We start from the raw sequence: 15,839 nt of genomic DNA, 5'->3' as shown, positions 1-15,839 counted from the left end.
AATCATTTCCTCCTGCATCTTTTAGGAGAATCCAAATCTTTTACATCTCCATTGTGTCCAAAATTCACCATTAAGCTACAAGTAATATTCTAACCCTACTAACGATTTTAACTGTTTGCAATGGTTTTTTTTAAGACAGATTATAAAATTTCCCCATTCCTTATTAAAATTTTGACCTTCCTGATTCTTCCCGTCATTTCAGCCATTTCGGCATAATCCATCAATTTAACCCGCCATTCTTCTTTGGTAGTGAATTTATCTTCTGTCCATCTCTGGGCCAATAACAGCTGCACAGCTCTGGTCACAGATGTGGCGCTTCGGACCTCCCACACTTGGCCCTTTCTTTAGATCGCACCTCTCACCAGCTGTGCTCCACAACCTCCTCCAGTGCTTTTGCCCGGTGAGGAAGTGTCTCTCTGGATTGCAGCAATGCCGCCAGATTGCCTAGATGCGGGGTTCAGAGGGTGTGTGTGTGTGTGTGTGTGTGTGTGTGTGTGTCTGTGTTACTGAACCCCCTGGCCTTTGTGCAGTCAAGATGTGGTCCACTTCACAAAGGTGATGAAGAAGAAAAGTTTGGATTTGATATCCCGCTTTATCACTACCCTAAGGAGTCTCAAAGCAGCTAACATTCTCCTTTCCCTTCCTCCCCCACAACAAACACTCTGTGAGGTGAGTGGGGCTGAGAGACTTCAGAGAAGTGTGACTGGCCCAAGGTCACCCAGCAGCTGCATGTGGAGGAGCGGGGACGCGAACCCGGTTCCCCAGATTACGAGTCCACCACTCTTAACCACTACACCACACTGGCTCCCAAGATAAGAGTTGCATCAATTGCTTTCCCCTCTGGTGCCGCACATGACAGAAAGGCGGCCCCTGGAATGTTATCTGCAAGGAAATGTGGCCGGAAATCTCCTCTTCATGCCAAAGGTCCCAGCTTTGGTCTCCAGAATCTCCAGGTAAGCCCAGGAGAGACTTTGGAGAGCTACTGTCTGTCGCTGAAATTAACACTGAGCTAGATGAAGCAATGGTCTGGCTTGGTGGAGTCAACCTGTGCAAATTATTTAGACCAGGCTTCCTCAAGCTGGGCTCTCCAGATGTTTGGAGACTACAATTCCCATCATCCCTGACCACTGGTCCTGCTAGCTAGGGATCATGGGAGTTGTAGGCCAAAAACATCTGGAGGGCCAAGCCTGATTTAGACAGGCTGATGAATAAACGAGTCCTTGCTTAACTTCCTTCTTTATCCAGCCTAATAAGTTCCTGTTCCCCAAGCGTGTTTCTTGGCTCTATAGAGAAGTCTATCCATCTCAAAGGGGGAGGCTCGTTGTTCAGAGATGATGACACCATCCCTGGCAGGTAGAAGCCTCCTGAGGGGGAAGGAGATGAATGACTGAACCAAGCAGGGCTGCTGTGGGCTGGCTGATTAAGTTGGGAAATCCTGGAGAAGATGGATGGGCTGCTCTTGAAAGGCCGACTTTCCCATTTAGTACAAGTGAACCCGAGTGACTCTCGATGTAATTATGAAGAGAGAGAGAGATGTTGCAAAAACAGAGCGATTGAGAAATGTGGTGTGCTCAGAACAGTCAGCATGGAAACAGGAAGAACACTGAACTTCTGGAGAAGGCTATCAACAGCTAATAACCTTGGTGGGTATGGCTTTCCTCCCCTGTCAGAAGCAGTGTACTTCTGGTCATGTTGTGCGGATGCCTGATGATCGTCTTCCAAAGCAACTGCTCTCTTCCGAACTTAAAAATGGAAAGGGTAATGCTGGTGGTCAACAAAAGAGGTTTAAAGACTCTCTCAAGGCAAATCTTTAAAAATGTAGTATGTTGTTGTTGTTTAGTCGTTTAGTCGTGTCCGACTCTTCGTGACCCCCTGGACCAGAGCACGCCAGGCACTCCTGTCTTCCACTGCCTCCTGCAGTTTCTCAAACTCATGTTAGTAGCTTCGAGAACACTGTCCCACCATCTCATCCTCTGTCGTCCCCTTCTCCTTGTGCCCTCCATCTTTCCCAACATCAGGGTCTTTTCCAGGGAGTCTTCTCTTCTCATGAGGTGGCCAAAGTATTGGAGCCTCAGCTTCAGGATCTGTCCTTCCAGTGAGCACTCAGGGCTGATTTCCCTAAGAATGGAGAGGTTTGATCTTCTTGCAGTCCATGGGACTCTCAAGAGTCTCCTCCAGCACCATAATTAAAAAGCATCAATTCTTCGGCGATCAGCCTTCTTTATGGTCCAGCTCTCACTTCCAAAAAAATGCAAATCCACACTGTAATCAACTCCCTCCTGGAAACCTATGTCCCCACTGTGGAAGGACGTGTGGATCCAGATTTGGCCTCCACAGCCACTGTTAAAACCGTGTTTATGGAAGAATATCTTACTCGGCTACGAGTGATTGCCAAAGAAGAAGAAGATTTCTGGATGCTAGTTGCTGGAAATTGCTTCCCACTGGGGCATCCGTAAGAACAGGATGCTGTACTAGTCGGGCGACTTGTGGGAATGTTGTGACTGGTAGGAGAGGATATATGGATTAAATATTAACCTTCCTCACTCACGCTAGTGAGTCAAGTAGCACAGCACATTCTCCTTATACAGCAGAAAGCTAGTTTGCAGATTCATTTGAATCTCTTTCCTTAAGCAATCCAGTCTGGCTTGCCCAGATTGGATTATTCCTGTTAAGTCCCCCTACTGATCCCTCTCAAAAAGAATAATGACACAACAGTCTTTCTTTAAAAGTATCAAGAAGTTTGCTTACATTCAGTTCACAGCATGATCCCCGAAAGAAGGCTTTGGGCTTGTAGTTACAGCTACAGAGATAGCTGTGGACACTGAGGTCCAACTCTGAGGGCCTTCTGGCAGTTGCCTCACTGCAAGAAGCCAAGTTACAGGGAACCAGGCAGAGGGCCTTCTAAGTAGTGGCACCCGCCCTGTGGAACGCCCTCCCACCAGATGTCAAAGAGAACAACAACTACCAGACTTTTAGATGACATCTGAAGGCAGCCCTGTTTAGGGAAGCTTTTAATGTTTAACAGGTTATTGTATTTTGGTGTTCTGTTGGAAGCCGCCCAGAGTGACTGGGGAAACCCAGCCAGATGGGTGGGGTATAAATAAATAATAATAATAATAATAATTATTATTATTATTATTATTATTATTAATCCCATATGGGGATTTGTCCCATGTGCTGCTGAGAGCCAGCAGTGCAGCCCAAGAGAAGAAAACAGAAGAAGAGTCTAAAAGAGAAAGATGGCTGCATGACTGGACCTCTTGTGGGGTCTCCTGGGGTCGCGCCCACCTACCTGGTCACATGCTCCAGACCAGGTGTAACAGGAAGCTATACTGGCAGAGTAACATCCCCCTGTCTGTGTCCACTCTAGGGAAATAAGGAATGTTGTATTTGACTGCTCCAATGGATTATATCCCGCATGACAGGTTTGATCCAGCAGACGACTTCTTATGCTGCATCCTTATTTGATCCCATTCTACTCTCAGAAGTGTCTTGCTGGATGGGGCCAAGCTAGGAGGCTGGTTTCCTGGCAGTTCAGTCCCTGTCGCTCAGGGTCCCTGCCCAAGTTGAACATTAATCCCTTTTGTGTTCAAAACAGCTTGCCTACTGTTATGTACTGAAGTTCTCACCCTGGGCCAGCAGGTGGATACTGTAGATAGTTATGCAAATAAGGGATCGAAAGCGAGGTTCAGTGATTGGATAGTTACAGAAAGTTGTTACAGTTACGTTGTACTGGAGCTCTATATAAGCAGGCTGGCTGAACCCTTCAGTTCAGTTCTGTCCTGGCCTGTGAATAAACAAGAGCTGTTTGAAGAATCGCTGTGTCGTCTGATATGTTCACCCACAACTTAACACCTACCTAGTGAGAACCTCGACTCTTTGCGAAGTCTGCCTTTTGAACTAGCGTTTCCATAATGAAAAAATTTTTTTTTTATTTTAACTGCAGGAAGGCCATGGTGGAAACAGCCTTTAACTTTGATTGTGTTTTTAATATTCTGTTGGGAGTCTGGCAGAGTGGCTGGGGCAACCCAGTCAGATGGGCAGCAAATAAATACAACAGCAACAGCAACCGCTTTCTAGATCTGGTTAGCATTTAGGCCTGCCTTGCCCAAACTGGTACATACCATGAGTAAAGGTAAAGGTAAAGGGACCCCTGACCATTAGGTCCAGTCGTGACCGACTTTGGGGTTGCGGTGCTCATCTCGCTTTATTGGCCGAGGGAGCCGGCGCACAGCTTCCGGGTCATGTGGCCAGCATGACTAAGCCGCTTCTGGCGAACCAGAGCAGTGCACGGAAATGCCGTTTACTTTCCCGCCAGAGCGGTACCTATTTATCTACTTGCACTTTGACATGCTTTTGAATTGCTAGGTTGGCAGGAGCAGGGACCGAGCAACGGGAGCTCACCCTGTCGCGGGGATTCGAACCGCCAACCTTCTGATCGGCAAGTCCTAGGCTCTGTGGTTTAACCCACAGCGCCACCTGCATCCCATATACATACCATGAGTAGCGTTCCTCTAATGGGAGGCTAGGAAGCCTTAATAGTAGGTGGTAACTCTTTATCATGACCGGGGATTTGAAGCATGGGTGTTAATCTCCCTCTCTTTTTCACATGCTTTTTGCTCCCTTCTGGAAGAAAGGGACACAGCACAGCAAGGGTTAAAGCTGCTGTTGCAAAACAAAGACCAAATGAGGCAAAGCCCCAAAGGAAAACTCCTTTGGAAAAGTTGGCATTTGCCTTGCAAAAAAAGGATAGCCATATTTGAGCATCAGGATATAACATTGTTAACCACGACTGATAGATGTTGGAGGACTAAATAACCTTTTGCAACATGATTTCAGCAGCACTGACCTTTTCTCCTTTCTGCCCCGAAATTCCCTTGGGCCCGTCTGTGCCAGACTCTCCACGCTCACCCTAGGCAAAGCCCAAAGATCGCTGTAACCATTATGGAATAAACCCATGCAAGCAAACTGATAAACAGGGATGAGCGGGGGGGGGGGGGCAGGACACCACAGAAAGTTCTGTTTTAAAAAGGGTGCATTGAAATCCTTAAAAGTTGTTCCTTCTATGGAAAAACACATCCAGAAGCGGGTGATGTGAAGAACAGAAGTACCATATTTTTTGCTCTATAAGACTCACTTTTTCCCTCCTAAAAAGTAAGGGAAAATGTGTGCGCGTCTTATGGAGCGAATGCAGGCTGCGCAGCTATCCCAGAAGCCAGAACAGCAAGAGGGATTGCTGCTTTCACTGCGCAGTGATCCCTCTTGCTGTTCTGGCTTCTGAGATTCAGAATATTTTTTTTCTTGTTTTCCTCCTCCAAAAACTAGGTGCGTCTTGTGGTCTGGTGCGTCTTATAGAGCGAAAAATACGGGTAATTGAGGGGGCGTGCTTAACCCTTGCCCACCCGCCGCTTTTCTTCTGTGACTCCCTGCTGCAAAATGACTTTCCCCTGCAAAATGACTAGTTTCCCTTCACAAACATGCCTCTGGAATTCTGCTAAGTCATGGGTCGGCAAACTAAGGCCCGGGGGCCGGATCTGGCCCAACTGCCTTCTGGATCCGACCTGCAGACAGTCCGGGAACCACCGCATGGATCGGCATGGGGATTCTGATCGTTCGGGCTGCACCATTTCCCCCCACACCACGGTGGCGCCTCCTCCCTCCCTCCCTCCCTCCTCCTGGCTTCTCCCTGCCCTGCCTAGAGGAGGAAGGGGGCTGGGCTGAGTGCCATTTTAAGCAGCCCTTCTCCGGAGCCAGCCCTTTCGTGCCGCTCATCGTCCCTCTGCCGTCCCCAGCCCCTGCCGTTTGCACGGCACAGGTAAGCAGCCACCGGTGCTTGTCTGGTGTTGTGGAGACGGGAGGAGAGAGTCAGTGGGGGGGATCCCCCAATATAGTCTGGCCCCCCACAAGGTCTGAGGGACAGTGGACCGGCCCCCTGTGGAAAACGTTTGCTGACCCCTGTGCTAAGTAGTAGTGGAAAAGAAGCGGGTTAGGGAAGGGTTAAGCATGCCTCCCCCAAGAGACTTCTCTGCTTCCAAATGCCCTTTCCCAAAGCTGGTTCTCTCTAAGAGAACCAGCAGTCAACACACACACACCTATGGGACCGCCTCTCCTGGTACGTCCCACGGAGGACCTTAAGGTCCACAAATAACAACACTTTGGAGGTCCCAAGTCGCAAGGTGGTTAGATTGGTCTCAACTAGGACCAGGGCCTTTTCAGTACTGGCCCCGACTAGGTGGAACGCTCTGTCACAAGAAACCAGGGCCCTGCAGGATTTGACATCTTTCTGCAGGGCCTTTGGCCGAGGCACAGTCTGACCCCCTCCTTTGGTAATCCTCACAGAACTCTAGCCCAATGGTTGCCATTAATTTGATTCTGAATTGATTTTAGAATGAATTGATTTTAGAATGCATTTTAATTAATTGATTGTGATTTTATGTAAACTGTGTTATTTTAACTGTCGCTAGCCGCTCTGAGCCCGCCTTTGCCTGGGGAGGGTGGGATATAAATAAAATTTTATTATTATTATAGCCCACCGGGTAGCAGACAATTATTATTATTTTTTAAATAGCTTTGCACCTCACCTCAGGTCCCAGAAGCCCATCTGCACCTGAGGTACCTGGACTCCCAACGCCACCGATTTCCCCCTGTGCATGGAATGAGACAGAGGAATTAGCCAGTCCTTTTTGCACACAGGTACAAGTGGTGTTTTTTTTTGGGGGGGGGGCGCTCTGTGTCTTCTAAATGTTTTGGCTCTTTATTACGTCACAAAATAGTGCTCCAACTTTTGAGGTCTCCAGGACTCTTCATCAGGCTAGATTGTAAACAGAGCAAATTGGGGTGGGGGTGGGGGGTGCTGGCTGACAGTGAAGCCATGGGATGAGGTCTGTAATATTTAAGAGAACTTAATAATAAAAAAAATCCCCCCCAAGCCACACATATTTGGGTATCTATTGGGGGAAGTGGAATGCAGATATTCAAGGCCTGTTAAGTATAATTGGTTTAATTGACACTGAAATGAAACGTATATTGCTAAAAGTTTAACGTGGATTTTCCATAGCACTCTGAACTTTTGCTGAGCTGATACTTAATTAACTGGTTGTTGTTCTCTGGTAGCTAACATGTGAGTGTTGTAACCTTAGACCATGCGATGAAGGTATTGGGTTGCAAATATCCACGTGGAGGGGAGCTGCTTTTGTGTCCTGTCCTGATCCTGTGCTGGACAGTACAAGACATTAGATGACTATTTTGGATTGTTTGATATTTCTGTTGTATTTTGAAGAGTTCTGCTAGTAAAATTTGAATAATATCTTTATGGGTCTGGACAAGGCTTCCTTTCCAAAAGGAGTCAGTTTTCATGCGTCCAGTCGTGTCAAACTGCACAATATTAATATCTGCAACAGGGCCAACCCAAGACATTTCCCTAAAACCAACAACTTCAAATTAAACAACTAGCAATGTGCCGCCTTTTCATGACACACAAAATCTGCTGCCTGAGGCAGCCACTGCACTCTGCCTAAAGACAGGGGTGGCCTTTTAGGCATTAAGATAGGGTCACACTAGGTTCTTTGCAGGTTTCAGGTGAAACCTAGGACTGCTGGGAAGAAAAAAACATACAATGGTGGACCCTCCATTTAAATACATATATAGATTTTAAATTTTTTTTTTTTACCTTGATTCCATCTGCTCCTGGAGGTCCTGTCCTTCCTGGCAACCCACGTAGACCCTGAGGACAAATTGTGACCAGGCAATGAAGACGTACAATGAGAGCAGACCCTCACCATGAGGGATCTCAATCCAGTTATTATCTCTCAGTTTAACCTACCTCATGTGATGGCCTGGGATTCGGACTCGGATGCTGAACCTGAGGGATCCCAGCCTGCACAGGATTCCCCACCTCCAGAACCAGCTGAGCCAGGGAATGAGCCTGAAGGGTCCTCACCTGTGCTGGATCCTCAGGTTCAGGCACCAGCTGAGTCTGCTCTGGCTCCTGAGGTGATGGAGGACCCATTGCCTGCAGGTGCTCCACTCTCAGCCCTGTCAGGGGAAGGTGAGGTTGCCTCTGGGTCCGGTAACCCTCCAGCCTTTTCTGAGCTGCAGAGGCTCAGGGCAGAGAGGCGGAGGGAACTAATTTCCCGCAGGAGGAGTGCTCGCCTCTAGGCCATGAGAGGTGAGTCACCTGTGGACCGGGGCCGCCCTGTGCCTTGGGGCAGATAAAAGCCGGCCAGCCCCAGTCCCAAGTTGCGGGAGCAACATTGTTGGTTGCTAGTTCCTGCCTGAGCTCCTGACCTGCCCTGGCTCCCTGCTTGCATGTCTATTCCTGACTTCACCCGACTCCCTGCCCTGCACCCAGCTTCAGCTACTACGGACTGCCTCCATGTTGCACCTTTGACCACGGACCGGACTTGGACCTCGCCTCTCGGGTAACCCATGGGACCAGCGCACCTCGCAGGATTGTTGTGAGCATAAAATGGCGGGGGGGGGGAACCAATTATGTCTGCCCTCCCTTCCGTGCAGAAATAGAAGTCTAAAGTTTTATGGCATGGTTGATATTTGTGATTATTTTGTTTACTACTTAAGAGACGTTTTGATGTTCATTTTACTGTTTTCTTCAGCTTATTGTGGCCTGCCCTGGGTTCCTAGGGTGAATGACAGGTAAGAAATGCATCTACTGTACAGAAAAGTGAAGAAATAAAACAGCCAAGGGCATGTTGTGAAGATGGAGAAGAGGAATAAACAACGAGTTAATTGGGGGGGGAGTGAGAAGTCAGGCCCCCTCAGTTGCAAACAGGGCAGGACATGGTGATAAGCACCGTAAAACTCCCATTTTCCCCTAGATGTGTTCACACTGTACCTTCGAACCTTTCCGTCCAATGTCACCAGATAGACCAGGATCGCCTTCTCCCCCCTGAATGGAGAGAATAAATGTCCATCAATCAATCTTTATTACGGTCCAGAGACCCAACAAATCGTTACAAAGCAATGCACAATTCAGACAGCCTACTGCAAAATATCTACGATCTCTGCTGCAGGTACCCAACTGTGTCCCCAACTCCATACTTCTGTTAGAAGCTGGTGAATGCCCAACTAAAGCATGGTGTTCTGCCCTAAAACATTGGCTCAGGATTTCAGTGTTTGATCTTGGGAAGGGTTTGTACCAACACCTGACCAATGAGGAGTTTGTCCGCAAATGGCAGAAAACCATGGCTAGAAAAGCCACCTCTATTGGTCTGTCACCCCCCAAAACTTTATTACCTGGGTTATGAAGGCGCCCTAAAAACGTTAAAGCAAAGATTATGGGATAATACACACAGTGACTTGCGATCTCGATCACACGCAGTCTGTAGTCTGCTGGCAGTAGGAGTACAATATGGGCATGTCTTTAAGTTAACACCTTACATTAAAAACCTGGCGGTACCAAATTATCGAAGGTTATTCACCAAGGCCAGACTAAACGTCTTTCCTTCTGCAGTGTTGGATGGCAGGTTGAGAGGAGTTCCCTACCAGGACAGACTTTGCTCGTGTGCTCAAGAATAAATATAGGCTGTAAACCACAAAGAAGAAGAAGAGTTTGGATTTGATATCCCGCTTTATCACTACCCGAAGGAGTCTCAAAGCGGTTAACAATCTCCTTTCCCTTTCTCCCCCACAACAAACACTCTGTGAGGTGAGTGGGGCTGAGAGACTTCAAAGAAGTGTGACTGGCCCAAGGTCACCCAGCAGCTGCATGTGGAGGAGCGGGGAAGCGAACCCAGTTCACCAGATTACGAGTCTACCACTCTTAACCACTACACCACACTGGCTCAAGTTTGCAGGGCAAATTCTCAAAATGCAGTGCTCCTAATGGAATCGCGCTCAGCTTCAGAAACAGCTGTTGACCCCTGCAAATCACCAACTTCTTCATTCTTGTGTACAGTAATGACTTTCTCTTAATGCCAGAATGCTAGGATAGGGCACAACACAAACACAGCCCTGGATTCAGTAACTGTAGATCTGCATTGCCTAGATGGGTGCCATGGCACCAAGACATGCATCCGCCAGCCAATTTCTTGCTCACAGAATGACCTGGAGGTTTGCTGCGAGAAATAGCCAGGAGACAGTGAGGCAAATCACCTCTTCCGGGGGGCGGGGCGTGAGTGAGTGGGGAAGACCTTGCCATTTCTCATTTGCCCGGGCCAGCTGGCACAAATATTTTTATTTCTTTATAATTCCTTTAACAAATATATATATACATATACTGCTTGGTTGTAATGAAGCTGCCAAGCGGTTTACAAAACAACAACAGCAAGGCATTAAAACGATCAATAAAAGACTGTGAAAAGCAGGCGTTCGTTCAAAAGACAATTAAAAGCATCAGCTGGAGAAAAAAAGACATGTGCTTTGATCTCAGCTTTGGGATAGGCTTGCCGAAATTAAAATGTTTTAAGCAGGTGCCACAAAAAAACACAAGCATGGAGTTGCTGTCCCACTAAAAGACTGGCTTCTTACAACTGTGGAAAATAGTCTTGTCTGACACCCATAAGAGTGCCAGTTCTGCAGACTGAAGCCGTGGGGGTAAGGTGATCTTGAAACACACACATCTCAAGCTCTCCATTATCCAGTCGCATAGGGATGAGGGTGGCGCTGTGGTCTAAACCACTGAGCCTCTTGGGCTTGCCGATCCGAAGGTCGGCGGTTCGAATCCCCGCCACTGAGTGAGCTCCTGTTGCTCTGTCCCAGCTCCTGCCAACCTAGCAGTTCTAAAGCACACCAGTGCAAGTAGATAAATAGGTACTGTTGTGGCAGGAAGGTAAGCGGCGTTTCTGTGCGCTCTGGTTTCTGTCACGGTGTTCTGTTGCGCCAGAAGCGGTTTAGTCATTTGGCCACATGACCCAGAAAGCTGCTTGTGGACAAACGCCGGCTCCCTTGGCCTGAAAGTGAGATGAACGCCACAACCCTATAGTCGCCTTTGACTGGATTTCACCGTCCAGGGGTCCTTTACCCCTTACCTTTCACCTATCCAGTCGCATGAACAGCAGGGGATGTTAGGAAGGAAGGGGAAATCCATGCTAAAAATGCTCACCGGTTCCCCTTTCTGGCCCTGCAGGCCTCTGTCTCCTTTTGCCCCTTTCATACCATTCTTCCCATCGAGCCCAGCGGTTCCCTGAAATGAAATAATACACAGTTCCTTCCTGCTGTGTGCCTGGGGGAGCGAGAAAATTATGAATGGCTCTAGATAGACGAGAGTTTCTCAGCATTCCGTCCCCGTGTCTGAACGTTCCATCCCAGACTCCCAACATTCTAAAAGCAAGCAGGTGGCACAGCTCAGGGTGGGACCAGGGATGATTTAAGGTTTATTTACCCATATATACAACCCGAGCCTGCAATGGAGGGGTTCACAACTTCAACACCCCCAAAAACGTCTTGTTTCTCCCATTTTTTCTTGGAAACAGAAATCAGCCGAGGCTCTGACCCTCTCTCCAGCTTGCTGCCTTTACCAGAGTGCAACCTTTAGCCTCCAAGTCACATGCTGGCCAACTCTCAACTCTGGCTTTTGTTCTCACTTTCTCAGAGCTGGAGGAGGGGCCCCACCCATTTGCCACCTGGCTTTCTTAATGGGCTGTTACCTTTCCTTTGTTTTCTTAATGGCTCATCTCCCAGGCAATTTACCTCATTCGGAAACTGGCCTGGCTAATATTTTAACATTTGCCTTGGTTAAATCCTAACTCCCTGCTGGACCCGGGAATTTAAGGGAGTCTAGGGAGTCGCAAACGCATAAAAATATGTGTTAAATTCCCAGTTGCAAAGTGCTGTCTTTCTCTCATACACATACAAAACCAGGCGAGCCGCAGAAGATAATAGATAGGGAGGTGGGGGGGAAACGTAGCGCTGAAATTTGATGGGGCAATGGAGTGGTTAGCAACAGACGTCTCTTTGATAGCTCATCTCCATTCTTTGGTATTAAAAATTCTATTACATCTGGCTTTGTATCTGCTAGAGAGGTAATGATTGAAAAGGGTTTCGCAGAGAATGAAAGATGCTTCCTGTACGTGAGTCGTCTCTCTGAGATGGATTGCCCTGTGAATCAACAACACTTAATGGCTCACATCAATTTTCAGCCATTTGTTGGATGAGAAATATATATTCAGTGCATTCTGTTTTTTAATATTATTATTATTATTTATATAAAAAAAGCAGAACCATGTAACATCTTTTTTTATTCAAATACTGCATCAAAGGAAAGGAGAGTTCCGGTGAGTCATCCTCTGCAATTTGAGGCAAAGCTGGCAAAAGCCACTTGTAGTAACTGGAACCTGTTGTCTTTGTCCATGGAGTTTTCTTGGCAGGGATACTGGAGTGGCTTGCCGGTCCCTGCTCCAGGAAGTGAGAGCTGGACCATAAAGAAGGCTGATGGCCAAAGAATGGATGCTTTTGAATTCTGGTGCTGGAGGAGACTCTTGAGAGTCCCATGGACTGCAAGAAGATCAAACCTCTCCATTCTGAAGGAAATCAGCCCTGAGTGCTCATTGGAAGGACAGATCCTGAAGCTGAGGCTCCAAGACTTTGGCCTCTGTCTCTGGTTTCCATGTTGCAGTACATAGATGGTCTAGAAATTGTTGGCAGAGATCATCATACATTTTACATTTAAGGACCATGTGAGCTAGTTTCCACCAGGTGGGCATCGCATGAGCAGATCCAGTCTCCTTCTGCCAAACCCGCAAACCTACCCCAAAGAAGGTTAGAAGGATTAGAATTGAACCTAGCCAGCAAAAAGGCCCTTCTTTCTTCCGGATGAAACAAAAATTGTAAATAATTAAGATTAAATTCCTGTGCCCAAGAGAGGTGAAAATAAAGAGGGGAGCATGTTTTCCCCCGCAGCTGAGATTAATTCCTGGCTATCTATGTCCCACAGCCTAGTTTTTAACATGGTCTTAGCGACTGGGAAAGCCACAGCGCCCAGGAGATCCTCTGAAAGCCCAAGTTGGGAAGCCATGTGGCTGAACTACCTGGGGGAAAATGGGAGTCATAGTCCAAATCATGCTTAATATTAACCCATTCTCCCCCTCCCCCGCCACCGCTGCAGTACTTCACTGCCTGTTCCTGCTTCATTTATCACTTCGCATTTTCTACTTCAAGCACTTGATCAATAATTCCTGTTTTTTAATGACTGCTATAGAAGCTTTTAATATCGTGCTTTTTGTTTGCTCTCGGAAGATCTGCAACGTAAATGTCGGCGAATCGATGGTAGCAGCTGTTCCCTGGACCCTGGCATTGGGGTGTATCTCTGGTTCCTTTCCTGCTACAACAAACATCTTTTCCTTTGCTCTCCTTTCCATCGCTTCCCTAAGCTGCTAGTTTCATTAGTGGTGACTTGTGCAGAGTGGGAGTGGTAGGGCGGCAGGAGGGGAGACTGCCAGAAGGTGGCGCCGGACCCAATGGCAGGGAGTGGGCAGCACAGTAGGGGCTGGCTGAGGGCAGACTGGATCTGGTGGGCTGTTGCTTCATTCATCCTAATGAACCAGCCTCCCTTGCTGTAAACACAATTCAGTTGGCATCTGTGTGTCCGAAGAAGCAATGGAGTGTGCCTCCAAGCCAAACTGCTGCTCCAGCAGCATCGAAGTGACCTCCCTGGGGTGCAAGCCTGGGAGTCCTGGGCTGCCCAGATGACAAGACCCTCTTCTTGGCCTCTCTGATGTGGTCCAAAGGAAAGCGGAACAAGACGTTTGGCACCAGTTTGACTGCAGGAGTTGCTGGAAGGAGGCATACAAAGCATCATCCAACCGCCTTAGGGACTCCAAATTTGTGTAGGGTTTACTCCTCAGCCTTTTCTTCTCCTGAAGAAGGCAGCAGAGGTTGAGGACCAGAGCTTTCCTTCTCCAAGACGGGCTACTTCCTCAAGTTGACAAGCCTCATCTACCCCTCTATGCCTGTAGAGCAGGCATAGGCGAACTCGGCCCTCCAGATGTTTTGAGACTACAGTTCCCATCTTCCCTGACCACTGGTCCTGTTAGCTAGGGATGATGGGAGTTGTAGTCCCAAATCATCTGGAGGGCTGAGTTTGCCTATGCCTGGTGTAGAGGCTTCATAATTCAGTAAGCTTCCTTGGACGGAGGCAAACCAACAGTCCATCTAGACACCAATGTTGTTGACACCAACTGCAGCAGCAGGAGTCTCTCCTAGCCTACCTGGAGTTGCTGGAAACTGAACAGAGACCTTCTGTGTGAAAACATCTCCAGCTCAACCAGGCATGGCCAAACTTGGCCCTCCAGCCATTTTGGGACTACAATTCCTATCATCTCTGACCACTGGTCCTGTTAGCTAGGGATGATGGGAGTTGTAGACCCCAAAACACATGTAAGCACATTTACACGACCGGTTCCACCTGGAGCACTTGCGCAGGTGCGAGTTTTGTGCATAGACCGGGTATCCAGTTACTCCCATAATAGCCAAAGGTGCCTTGCAAAACTCTGCTGTTTCAGAGAAGCCTTGTAGATGCAGCTGCCATTTTTTAATTCTAGAGTCTTATTGGTTTTAATCTTTGGTTGCATGGCTTTATTTTTTTAAAAAATACTCTAAGTTCATCATGGCAAGAGAAGCAGACAGTGGGCACCGTGTTGGCTTCTGCCATGCTTGTCTGTTCCAAGGTGTGCTCCAGTTACAGTGGTACCTCGCAAGACGAATGCCTCGCCAGACGAAAAACTCGCAAGATGAAAGGGTTTTTGGTTTTTTGAGTTGCTTTGCAAGACGATTTTCCCTATGGGCTTGCTTCGCAAGACAGAAACGTCTTGCAAGTTTGTTTCCTTTTTCTTAACACCGTTAATACAGTTGCGACTTGACTTCAAGGAGCAACTCATAGCACGCGGTGTGGTAGCCTTTTTTGAGGTTTTTGAAGACTTTGGTGATTTTTGAAGCTTTTCCAAAACTTTTCCGAAACCGTGCTTCGCAAGACGAAAAAATCGCAAGACGAAAAAACTCGCGGAACGAATTAATTTCCTCTTGCGAGGCACCACTGTACTGTTGTTTAGTCCCATAAACACGTAAAATGATATTAACAACAACAACAACAACAACAACTACTACAGCATGTTCAACGAGTGCTGCATGGTGCGTTTCGCTCTGTCTACAACCTCTTGGTCCCACTGCTGGAGACAGGACACTGGGTTTAGGCGGACCATTCATTCAATCCAGTCAAAGTGGAGGAAAAACCCCACAGAGGGGAATTCTGACTTACAGCAAATCCCGGCAATCCAGGTTCTCCCAGCTCACCCTGCCAGGGAAGTAAAGACAAAAATCAACACTTGGAAATGGCACTGAGCACATTATACAGCTGCTCACCTGAGGGATTTTGATGAAAGCTCCTAGACTATTCCTAAACTCTTGCTAATTAGACTGCAGGTAGCATTTTCTTACTCCCAGGCAAGGAGGTATGGACTGTTATTTTCATTTTCTCTCGTTTTCTAATCTTAAATTCAGTTCTCCCCATTTCAAAATCAATTTGCAGTTGTTGTTTTTTAAAGTCTTTATTAATATACATCAGCAAGTTAATGCAAATTTCTTCTAAAATGCACACTTTTGTATGCCATTTTCCCAACGCACCCATTTTTGCGAGCGATTTCCCCCGAATACTATACATTACGTTCACTAATATTTTTATATACTTTCCCTTGATATGCATTTCTGCACACATCATTTGGATGGAATATTGCGCTGCCAAATATGTAGAAGCATGCATTTCAAAAGACAGCTGTGTTTTAGTTCATGTAGTGTGTTGTGTCAGAAAGTGTCAATCAGGTAGGTTTGCAGGTCGATCCAAATTTCTTTCCCATCCCTTCTCACAGGAGCAACATGGACTGGGCAACTAT

At 47.3% G+C, this 15,839-nt stretch overlaps 1 protein-coding gene across 1 annotated transcript in view; it reads right to left on the bottom strand.

Moving 5' to 3' along the window:
- Positions 1-15,839, bottom strand: part of LOC128422517 (collagen alpha-1(VII) chain-like) — a 69,891-nt gene that overhangs the window by 29,502 nt on the left and 24,550 nt on the right. The window contains exons 12-17 of the mRNA XM_053406609.1: positions 15,209-15,244; positions 11,060-11,140; positions 8,852-8,905; positions 7,670-7,723; positions 6,582-6,644; positions 4,850-4,912 (exon numbers count right to left, since the gene is read on the bottom strand). Of these exons, the coding sequence (XP_053262584.1) occupies positions 4,850-4,912; positions 6,582-6,644; positions 7,670-7,723; positions 8,852-8,905; positions 11,060-11,140; positions 15,209-15,244 (351 nt within the window). The remainder of the gene's footprint in view (positions 1-4,849; positions 4,913-6,581; positions 6,645-7,669; positions 7,724-8,851; positions 8,906-11,059; positions 11,141-15,208; positions 15,245-15,839) is intronic.

The sequence above is a fragment of the Podarcis raffonei genome, chromosome 10, assembly GCF_027172205.1.
Source record: "Podarcis raffonei isolate rPodRaf1 chromosome 10, rPodRaf1.pri, whole genome shotgun sequence".
Classification (NCBI taxonomy): domain Eukaryota; kingdom Metazoa; phylum Chordata; class Lepidosauria; order Squamata; family Lacertidae; genus Podarcis; species Podarcis raffonei.
Note: the sequence above shows the minus strand (reverse complement) of the source record. Positions and strands in the feature narration are given on the sequence as shown.